Source organism: Tetranychus urticae, chromosome 1 (assembly GCF_039701765.1).
Source record: "Tetranychus urticae isolate SD_2017Ah chromosome 1, NJAU_TeUrti_SD_1.0, whole genome shotgun sequence".
In the NCBI taxonomy this organism is placed as follows: Eukaryota; Metazoa; Arthropoda; class Arachnida; order Trombidiformes; family Tetranychidae; genus Tetranychus; species Tetranychus urticae.
The window spans coordinates 7,809,531-7,820,897 of NC_142958.1; the positions used below are offsets into that span (position 1 = coordinate 7,809,531).

General features: G+C 32.4%; 3 protein-coding genes across 3 annotated transcripts; 1 reads left to right on the forward strand and 2 right to left on the reverse strand.

The window, feature by feature from the left end:
- Positions 1 to 231: 231 nt before the first annotated feature.
- Positions 232 to 3,885, reverse strand: LOC107365606 (carotenoid-cleaving dioxygenase, mitochondrial-like). The gene is made up of 7 exons (XM_015933139.3): positions 3,535 to 3,885; positions 1,695 to 2,440; positions 1,338 to 1,631; positions 1,179 to 1,275; positions 842 to 948; positions 630 to 738; positions 232 to 559 (listed from the first exon to the last, which is right to left on the reverse strand). The coding sequence occupies exons 1-7, from the start codon at positions 3,752 to 3,754 to the stop codon at positions 372 to 374; spliced, it is 1,761 nt and encodes a 586-aa protein (XP_015788625.3). The 5' UTR covers positions 3,755 to 3,885; the 3' UTR covers positions 232 to 371.
- Positions 3,886 to 4,063: 178 nt separating this feature from the next.
- LOC107365381 (uncharacterized) lies at positions 4,064 to 5,287 on the reverse strand. The gene is made up of 2 exons (XM_089266016.1): positions 5,150 to 5,287; positions 4,064 to 5,092 (listed from the first exon to the last, which is right to left on the reverse strand). Exons 1-2 carry the CDS (start codon positions 5,262 to 5,264, stop codon positions 4,182 to 4,184), a joined length of 1,026 nt encoding a protein of 341 aa, XP_089122142.1. The 5' UTR covers positions 5,265 to 5,287; the 3' UTR covers positions 4,064 to 4,181.
- Positions 5,288 to 7,602: 2,315 nt separating this feature from the next.
- Positions 7,603 to 9,495, forward strand: LOC107365382 (uncharacterized). The gene is made up of 8 exons (XM_089265989.1): positions 7,603 to 7,784; positions 7,887 to 8,056; positions 8,203 to 8,419; positions 8,484 to 8,550; positions 8,627 to 8,729; positions 8,797 to 8,940; positions 9,003 to 9,091; positions 9,163 to 9,495. Exons 1-8 carry the CDS (start codon positions 7,667 to 7,669, stop codon positions 9,350 to 9,352), a joined length of 1,098 nt encoding a protein of 365 aa, XP_089122115.1. The 5' UTR covers positions 7,603 to 7,666; the 3' UTR covers positions 9,353 to 9,495.
- The last annotated feature ends 1,872 nt before the right edge of the window (positions 9,496 to 11,367 follow it).

Consider the following 11,367-nt stretch of genomic DNA (forward strand, 5'->3'; position numbering starts at 1 on the left):
CATATTCAGATGTGAGTAATTACAGTCCAGCAGCAACTGTATACTCTGTATAAGATGTTTGATTGTTGCGGAACTATTTCTTTCATTTTCGATGTAAAATTGGCAAACACGTTTGTAAAGGAAAGAACTTTTTTTAGTAAAAATTTCTGGTCAATACTGACAATAATCGAAAGCATATTTCGCAATCCAATAAGCTCCGTAAAAAATTTAAACATCTGAAGTTTAAAAGTTAAACTGATTTTTCATTTGTCTCTTTACTTTTGGGACATCCTTTACTTTAAAAATAAATAATCCAAAGTTCATTATTTAAAAATATTGACAATGACTTTAAAAGCAAACATATATGAATGTAATACAGGTTCATTTTAAGCTCATTTTATAATTTTGATAAGTTGGTCTGAAGATTCAACAGGATAGAATAAACCATGGAAATCACTGGTAATTGCAGATGGAGTTTTAAAGTGAGCTCTTGCCAATTCTTTAAATGATTTTCCATCCATAACCAGAAGGAATCCTTCATTTTCAATTTTCTCATACAAAACGGCAGATAAAATGACACCTTAAAAGATAAAAAGATATTGAAATATTTAAGGTTGTTATCAAAATTATTTTGATTAAGAAATAACTACCATCGTCTTCATCGATTGCTCCTGGTTTTGGTATAAAAACTGGCTCAGATGGTGTACATCCTGCATCAGACCAAATCACAGTTTCTTTAGTCTTTACATTGCATTTCAACTAAATTGATATTAAAAATATTAAAAGTTGAATAGTTAACATAGTATTTGATAAAAGTAACAGTAAAACTTGATCTGGCCAGAAATAAAATAATTAGACTAACCAATTGAGTTAGAAGATCTTTCCCCCTAGCAATCGAGTAGAAATATTGATAATTTTTACCATTATAATGATGATAGTTGATTTGAGGCATTTCAGCCATACTTGAACCTGTAAATTCATTAGAATATGTAAAATGAATAAGCATTAGCAAACATTTAAATATTTAAAGAAGCGCTTACAGCAACTTCGTTGGGCAGACACAAAGTCTGGTGAATGAATTAATTGAATAACTGTTCAGCTAAAATTAAACTCTATAATGACGTTAATGATTGTTCCAAGTTAACAGTCAATATAAGTTCTGCCAGTTAATGACAAAAAAGAGAAGCCCAAAAACTCACCAGTTGAAGTTAAAGGTTCGTAAAACACCTCAATCTCATTGCCATTACGTTTAGCTTTTGCTGATGATCCTTTGAGTCTGATGAGGTTTGTCGAAGACTGTAAAAGAAATTTATTAATGATTTGAGTATTTGAATATTCAAAGAAATAATTCATGATACCTCATTTGATGAATCAACATTCAAGGGTAAAACATAACGACGAGCCTGAGATTGGAGTGACTGAAATTCTTTAACAGATTCTGCTTTACTTTCAGCGGCTTGACTACTAATTTGAGACAATTTATCGGAAAATAATGCATTAACTATGGATCCATCTTGATAACAGCAAATATCACAAATAATATGACCATCCTCCTGGTAAGCGTTGATGGTGTGAAAGAAAGCAAAGGGTTCACTAACATAATTATTTGCAATTATTTCACCGTTAGATTTTTTTATCACATTGAAACGAGTCTAGATAAGGAAAATTCAAGATCATAAGTAAATTACAAGGAAATGACTAGATAATGATTTCACCTTAAACTCTGGTCGCCATTTTAGGGATGCACTAAAAGATCCGCCAGTAAAATGATTGAGAAGTATGGATGGAATTGATGAGACTAGAGGCTGCTCAATAAAGATGATAAAATCCTCCGTAACCAGAAAACTATGATAATATGATGGGTACATTGGATGACGAACTGGAATGCTAGTTAAAATTGAAGTTGATGCAAACCCTTTCGACGCATTAGGATCAATCTTAATTACATTGTAGCTTCCTTTTCCACTAAAATTGCTTCCTAAATTGTAGATCACACCATTGGGGTCAGTGTGAGGATGAGCCGTTTGAGTGTTGACAGCAACATATTGGGCCATATTAGTACTGCCTGTTGAATTAATTGTTTTAGGGTCAATTTTATGCAGAAAAGTTGATTCAGTAGAAGCATATAATTCATCACCAACTGGATAAATACTGACAGAGTCATTGTCTGTAAATTGTTTAAATGAAAAGTAACTCATGTACCTTCCAAGTAAACTTTTACATGGGTCAGGATAAGCACGAGTTCCGAAATCAGAAACAACAATTCGATTGGCCTTCATATTTCTTTTATAAGCTTCAGAGCGTAAAAATTTATTACGATAGGTAACATAACCATTATCAATAGTGAATTGGTGAATAAGCGCAAGACCATCAAATAAATGACGGTACTCATCAGGACCAATTTTACGTAGACCTGGACCATTACGTAGTAGATATCCTTTGACCCACGTCGGGATTTGTCCTGAAAATATGAAACAGAACAAGATTATGGCCTATTATATCACGATTAGCTTGTAAATTTACGGATGACACGAAGGCAAATATTGAAAATAAAAACAAAATCAAATAGTGTTTAATTAATGAACTTTAAAACGTTTTAATGGCTGTACTTTTGTTTTCTTAGTGTTTATCAGCATTCCGTTTTCTTCATGATGAAAAAGAAGAAGACGAACAAAGATCAAAGTAAATTCCAAAAATAAGAACCTTGCTTTAGGAGGTCAGAGGAAAGTATAAAGTTGGGAATGACAATATTTATTACAATACAAACACACGTCATTTTTCGCATAGAAGTTTGTTCAACACCTGATAACTATTCCAATAATCTTCAAATATTCTCATTAGCATTCTAAATTACTCAGTAGTGACACACGATGAACCCGGATGTACAGGGGCAATATGTTTGCGACTTCGTGTGGATTTCAACAAATGTCAATGAATCAAGAACAAAGAGAGCAATCAAAACAGCATGAATTGCGTCAATAAAAATAGTCTAAAAATGTTAGATTGATTATTCTCACTTTTTAAAAAAAAGTCGAAAATAAACTTTTCAAAATTTGGTTTTTAGTACTTATGAATCGCTTGTGTTTGATACAGAATCGAAACATCTGCAAACAAATCAATCTACGCTTAGTAGAAACAGGATATGAAATATAAAAATTGATAATTAATAAAAAATTTCGGGCGGCTAAAATTCATTAACTAAAACCTGTACAGCTATTAGCTTTTGATAAATATCAGGTTGCAAATTTACGGATGACACGAATGAAAAATATTGATAGAGATTAGGGTAAAAAGAGCGTAAAAGTAGAGTTTACGGGCATGAAAATGTTTTCGAATTTTTGTACTGCAAGACGAACTGAATTATTCGAATTCAAGGTAAACAACTAGTTCTGATTATTATACCAACAAGATATTGAAGTCATTTTTAAGTGGAAAAAGCGAGATTATCCTCGAATGTCGATTTATATTTGACCAAGATTCAGAGCCTTTATGCTAATGATATTATAGCAAAAACCGATTTGTACTTAACTTATGAAAAGTAATGAAATAACTTACCAACGACTTTAGCAGTAACAGGTTCCGAGCATTCTTGTAGACATGATCGTAGGCTAGGCGGTAAAGCTTTCACTTGATGATCAAAAGGTGTTGAAACTGACGATAATGATGAAGATTGCATTGCACTAAACTGTAACTTCGGAGACATGATATGATTCTGCCATAGTAAACTTGACAAACGAAGTATTAATAGTATTTCGGTGAGACTGTTTGGTGTCATAAAATCATCTTGAGTGAGTAAAGGAAAGGACTTGGTGAGAGAAACTATTAAGATGTCCAGTAATGACAATGTGATGGACCATTAAGAGGAAAAATCAATTAAGATTCAGCTATCACAAGATGAAATGACAGAGAGAATAAACCTCTCGATATCGTAATGATATCAAAATGACAAGGAAGCTTAATTATCGAGGTTCAATCATATCAGATGCTCAGATTTAACTAAAGGGTAGTACAATCAATTGGTCACAAAAGCAAAACCTAAATGAGTTCTATGTGCAGACACCTTGTAATTCACAGGTACCTTTAGGAAATTTTTCCTGGCTAACGCAGGGGGAAACTTTTTAAAAATATGCGCATCCATATTTTTTGACATTTGATGAAAAGTTTTTTAATTGTTATTTGTTAATAGAAAGGTAATTGTTAGACTAGAGTACATTGAAATGTTTAAACTGTTCATTTGAATCAAATTCAACATTATTTTCAGTTGAAAGTTTAGTCTTTTTACTCTGAACAAATCTTATCCAAAAGCTAACAGCTAATGGATACAATATGATTGACCCAACTAGAAGCATCACAGCTCCAGGTTGATGAGTGATTGTTAGAGTAAATACTGAAGTATACAAGAAGGTTGCACCTAACCCAACAATAGTTTCAAGTGCCGTTGAAAGAGTGAAAACTTGTGCCGATTCAGCAGAATCGACAGTAGAAACTATGAGACTTCTAATTGCAACGTTTGAGATTCGTCCACATGAGCCAATCACATATCCAGCAATGTAACCTCGAATAGACAAAAATATTCCTCTGATAATGAAAAATACAGACAATGATAGACATCCAAATATAGCGATACTCGCATCAGAAAAGCCTAAAAACTTGAGCAATGATGGACCGATTGAAGTTGCAATGGTTGGTGGTATGTAGCCAAGGGTCAAAAGTGATGTATATGCATCTTCAGTCAGTCCATAAACCCGCTGAGCAAACTGGTAGGCAATGCCGTCTTCACTAAAGAGTGCAGCATCACAAACAGCTCCTGAAGTAATTAATAATATCAATCGGAGTCGACCCTGATTCGGCCTTTTCTTCGTAAAAGTTGCAAGACATTCCTTGGCTCGGGATAAACGGAAAACGTCCTTCACAACCTGAGGGAAAGAAGCATCATCTTTCTCAGGATTTGTGTCAATAACAAAATTGGCTTTCATGAAAACTGCATAAATCAGTCCAAACACGTACATCAAAAGACTAGTCAATAAAACTCCAACATAATTCTTACGATGATCACCAAACCATGGCTTCATGGCAAATATAGCACCACTTGAATAACTTGCACCAAGCATTCCTGTAAATCATATTCAATTAAAAACTAATCATGTAAATTCGCAGACAACCTTCTTACCAACTTTGACTATTAATTCAATGACAGCAAATCTTATAAGCACAAGATGACTCGGTGTCCCCCATGAGATGGACGTATAAATAGCACTGCATAACAAAAATATGCCTCCGCACATTGAATAAGGAATATACGGCAATAATAAGGCCCACCAAGCTGGTTAATAAAAGATGTTCAATTAAGTTTACCATATTTATCATTACTATCATAATGGCCTATTAAAATGAATCAATACTCACGAGCTTTAAAGATGAAAAGATTGACTAGTAATAATAAAACTTTAAGAATGGCACCAAAAAAGACTGAAATAATCATGAATTTGAAATACTTGGGATAATTTCCTAGCCAATAACCAAGAAAAATGGACAGCAGTAAACATGGCGTATTGACGATGATGAATTGCCAGTTTTTGAATGAATTGGCGACTCGAAGTATCTCTTGTGTTTCACTCGAATCAGGGTGAGAAGTAAAATCTGAACAAAAACTTTCGTTCAATTTAAGGTGATTTAGGCACATTTTATCCTCCATCAATTGAGTTACAACCATGTTTTGTAACAAATAACCAATGGTGCAAAAAATGATCTCAAAGTCCCATTTCATTAAATTTAAAAGGGCGAGAAATGATTTTACATTCATTTTCAGTCTTGGGCTCTTTGATGCGCTTGTTTCAAATAATTAACATTCACTTGTCAAACAAAATACTGAAATGAGGCGATTGAATCGAGAAAACTTTTATACTAACTTTTCATTGCATAATTCAGATCTTATTTGCATCTATCCATCTTAACAAATCTAACTTGAGGATTGAATTAATCGTCAGATTAAACAAATTAATACTTTCGTTAGTGTGCTTGTCATTTTTGTATGCACTGAATCAATGTAATAAGAGACTTCAATTCTTTCAATAAGCCGTTGTTAGGACAATCTTGTTCGATTCCTGGTTAAATTTAAATTGATCAAATCTCAATTTGAATAGAAAGGCACGAAAATTTTCCTCTCGAGTTGTGTGTTTGCTTGAGCATATAAACTGACAATATTGAGTTTATAATTGCTGTCGAAAAATTTCTCTGATGGAGATTTTTCGATGAAAAAAAGGTTGAAACTTTCATCAAAATCATTTTCACTTTTGTCAACGAAAAAATTGACTCATTTTGAGGACCAAAATTTTCTGCTGCTGTAAAACAGGTAAGTTGGTGAGAGTCTAGTTATACGGACACATATAATAAACAGTGCTATAGATTCAAATAAATAATCGATTATTATCGCGCTCTAGGTCGGACTAGGTTAGGTTAGGTTAGATTAGGTTAGGTTAGGTTAGGTTAGGTTAGGTTTGGTTAGGTTCGGTTGGGCTTGGACGGCCTGGGGCCTCAATTAACGGCTTTGTTATTGTTTTGTGTCCGTATAACTAGACTGTTACCGGTAAGTTTGATTTTCGGTATACCTGACACATTCCGTGACCATAAGAGGTAGAGATCTGAAACTCATTATCCGTCGATGAAAATTGTTGGTACACGTCAGCAATAAAAGTAATAAATCCTCTGTAAACAGTTCTCTCATAGGATTTACTGTATTATCTTTTTAAACCTGCTAACACTGTTTCTGGTGTAATCGTATTAATGACGTGTTATTAATATTATATTATATCATTATATTATTTTATTAATAATACGTGGTAATAATAATTCAAGAATACACGTTGGAACTTTTAATCTTGATGCAATTGAAAAGTTAATGTCTAATCAAATTAAATTAAAACTCTCTCAACACATAGACAAATTATTCAATATGATTGTCGCCTCATCAGGAGTCCTAATTAACCAAGATCAGGTAAAAAGTTATATCAACCTCAAATGATTAAATTTTATCAAAATGAGCCCACTCAGCAACAAAAATAACAAATCAGTTAGTAATCATTAAATTACATGGGATTCTATCAAATATTTCATTTACTTATCCTCATGTTGTTTCTGTCCATAGTTGAACTACTTATTGAGTTGATCATTGCTTTTCTCGCTCGATCCAAGTGAATGGACGAAAAATTTATTAAATACTAAAATTAGTAAATGCTGAATACACAAATAACTGGATGAGTATTGGATTGTACCCATAAAAATTTGAATATCCAATTCAGATTAGTCCAAAGAGCATTGTCAATTTTATTCTAAGAATTATTTGCATTAATTTCATTCTCATGTAAATTCTCATGGACTAATATATGCCTTATGAAGTGAGATTAGAAATTCTTGGGTTTGAATAAAAAAATTTTTATTCAGACGCACGCTCAGACTTGACTGCTTTCAATCAACTGCATAAATCTAAAAAAAGTTTCTTGAAGGTTTTCAAAGAAATCGTTCTTCGCTGGATCGAGATCGATTAATTTTTTACAAAGAAAAATCGATAAAATCGATGTTGAAATCGGATCGAAACAACAGAGCTTACGTGTACTTTGTCTGTTATATTTGTTAAGTTGAGAGCAAAGGTTTTTAGTATTTTTTGAAACAATTAAGCATTTGGATCGTTATGGATTTGCCGTCAACCTTCAACTCTGATGTTCATGATGCGAACAAGATCAGTTCTTTAAGGAAACATTACAATTTTCTAGGAAACACCAAACTCGAAGTTTTCAAAGTTGGATTAGGTAAGTTTTATTTTCGATCTCATCTTTAATTTTAATACATTAATCTTTCACAACTGTTGACTGCCAGTTTTTACAAAATATTTGTTGCTTACAATTTTAAAGGAACTGGTATAAGCTTTGGTTTGGTTGATTTTGATGAAAATGGTGAACCTTTTGGGAAAGAGTATGAAATTCGAGCTGCGACTGTAAAGAAAGCTCTACAAGAAGGTATTAACTATTTCGATACTGCACCACTTTATGCCGCTGGTAAAGCTGAAAAGGTTCTGGGAAAGGTAAGTCTTGGTCAATTTTTTCAACGTTTAAATCTTACAACACTTGATTGGTTAAATTGTGTTTTTTATACAAGGTTATTTAAAGTCATTCGTAACCTGTTCTTGTAACTTCAAACGACTATATTAGTAACATTATCTTTTCATAGGCTATTCAAGGATTACCTCGAGAATCGTTTTACCTCGCTACTAAGGTTGGAAGGAACCACCAATGTCAATTTGATTATTCGCCAAGAGGAGTGAGAGAAAGTTTTGAAACAAGTTTACGAAATTTGCGAGTGGAAAGTGTTGATTTGGTAACCATTCATGATGTCGAATTTACCGATAATTTGGAATCTATCGTGAAAGATGTCATTCCAGTACTTGGTAACATTTTCAATATCTTTACATTTTTCGTTTACTCAAAAATATGAATATTTTTCCATTTCAGAGCAATATCGCAGAGAAGGAAAACTTCGTTACATTGGTTGTTCAGGTTATCCCCTGGAACCACTAGTGTAAGTTATTTTATTCATTGTTTATCTCATTGCATTATTAATATTTTTGTTTCATTTAATGTTTTGTTTGAATTAGTAATTTAACTGAACTAGCAAAAGGTCGATTGGATACTTGTCTCTCTTATGCTCGAATGACTCTTTTCAACACTGATTTGATGTCTTCTCCATTAATCAACAATGTAGGTTCAATATTTCAAAATTTTTCATAATTTCTAATGTCTAATGAATATTATTTTTCTTAATCAGTCTTCAATTGGATTGATCAATGCATCACCCCTTGGATGTGGCCTTTTGACACCTGATGTCCTTTCAGATCCTCCAGTTCCATATTGGCATCCAGCTTCCCCTGATCTGGTAGCAGCATGTCAAAAGGCTGCTCAGCTTTGTTTGGTTAGAACTGTCAATTTTTATCGTTTTCCCTGATTCATCTAATTGTTGTTTATTTATTTCAGAAAGAGGGAGTCAATCTGGCTAAAATTGCAACAAACTTTTCTTTAACGAAATGTCCTAAGGCTGCTCTTCATTTGATTGGCATGATTTCGTGAGTACCGCGATAAAATTTACTTTAAGTACTTTTTTACTAAAAACAAATCAATTTCCCTCATCATTTAGGCCCGCTCAACTTGAAAACAATCTGTCAGTTCTGAAAGGTGGCTTAACTGATCAAGAATCGAGAATACAAACTGAAATCAGCCAAATGTTCAAAGGTGTAAAAACACACTGGGAAGGAGTTGAAATAACGAAATATCGCCAGGATCCCAAAAAATTTGCTGATAACTTGCTTTACGGGCCCCAAGAATAAGCCAATTTATTCATTATCCAAATGGAAACAATTCAATAATGTAGTAATTCAGTAACTAAACATTTTTAATGTTCAATTTTGTATTCAAGATAACATGTTTCATGCATAGAATGAATCAATAAACTCGAAAGTTATAATTGCAACGTACCGATCGCCTATTAATATAATATATTGATTGACCCATCAATATCAAAATTTCATGGTGATCCCAAAATTTGATTTGATTATTTCTTTGCAATCAACTTCACCACGATTTTAACACTTTATAATATAACTTTGAAACTCAAGCACAAAGAGTTTTTTAGAATGAGATCTATTGGATCATGAGATCGAAAGTTTTCCTTTAAGAGCAAGCGTTCACCTCAGAGATAAATTAGATTGTGCCTAGACTCTCATCTTTACTTTTCAAGATTATCTTTATTCACAAGGCTTTCTTACTTTTTCTCTTTCTTTCAATTCTTGAACTGGCTTTTAAAATCGGGTTCAAATACAGTCGACCCAAGCCACATTATAATTTTTAAAATCTCACCAACCACAATCTTCTTCGGATTGAAATGAATTGTTTTTGAGAAAATTTTTTTTCACCGAGTCGGGTTCAAGCCCCTATCCTTATATCCCTTTTCCATGCTTTTATATTTGTTTACCTAAATTTCAGCGCTGTCAGTCCTCAATTTTAATTATCTAAACTTCAATTCCTTTTATAACGGGCGCTTATTTTATCCTTGACGGTCGTTTGGACTCATAAATTTTGAACCAGAAGTCGTATCTAGATGATATACGGTCAGTATAATTTCAAAAATCGAACCGTATTGCATACTTTTTCATGCATGGAAATTATTGTCGCACGCAATATTTATCATCGAACAACATCAGCTTTGAATACCTTCTCTTCAACCGACGTTTAGTTATCTATTAATGTAAAGGCATTAGTATCATGTACTAAATCATTAAAGGTAAAATTAAATAGAAGGAAAAATGAAAAATAATGAGTTGAAGTGAATTAGAATAATTTATTTTATTCAATACAGTTTCATAGATTTTACATTTTCAGGATGTTTCATATTCTTATTGACGATTGAATTGTTGGTTTTCGTAAAATTTTCAACCATCATTCACATTAAATTCATTTTCATCCCATTGTGTTGGTTGCTCCGGGTGGTGGTGGTGCTTGTCGTGCAGAACGCATTGGTTTATCGATAGCTGAAACAGACCCAAGAATGGCAATAAGAGCCATTAGAAAGACAGAAGAAACATATTTAGTCAATTGCATTGTTATTTTGTTGATTGAATTTAACTTGGTTTAACACAAAATTGAAATATCACTAATCACTATTACTTTGTATGCTTGAAGATTAAACTGATATCATTTGAAGAGAAATGGTCGCCTTTTATACTGATCTGTCTTGTTTATTATTTAATATTTTTTGTTTATTCATTTGTTTTTATTTTGCATAATTGATTAGTTTTTTGATAAAATAATGTCTCTTCGTAGTATTTTACAAAAAAAGTGTGTTTATTCTGATGAATAATAAGCTAGTAAAGTCAATATATTTGTCAAATTGAACCTCGATTTGGCTATACATATCGTAGGATACAAGTATCGTTACATGTTGATTTAGTCTAGTCAAACAATGACTTTATTTGAATTCAAAGTTATCTACCCCAAAAATTTAACTAAACATTATGCTTTATTTTTCATGAGGTGATCTAATTCTTGAATCTAATTAAGCATGAATAATGATCGTTATCTTTGGTAGACCATTTACAATGTCAACTAGCGTCCTGTTAATAAGTTACATTTTTTGTTTTAAAGTAAAACAAATGAGGGCATAACAATAATTGAATACAGTAAAAATGATAAAAATGAGACAAAAATTAAACGGCTTTAGCATATAAACTATTGAGTTATTAATATTCAAGCTTATTGTCTCAAACTCTCTGAATAGACTATTTGAAGCATTCAAATCAGTTTAGAAATGAAAAAAGGTCAATTTTGTATGGTCTTAATCATCGTT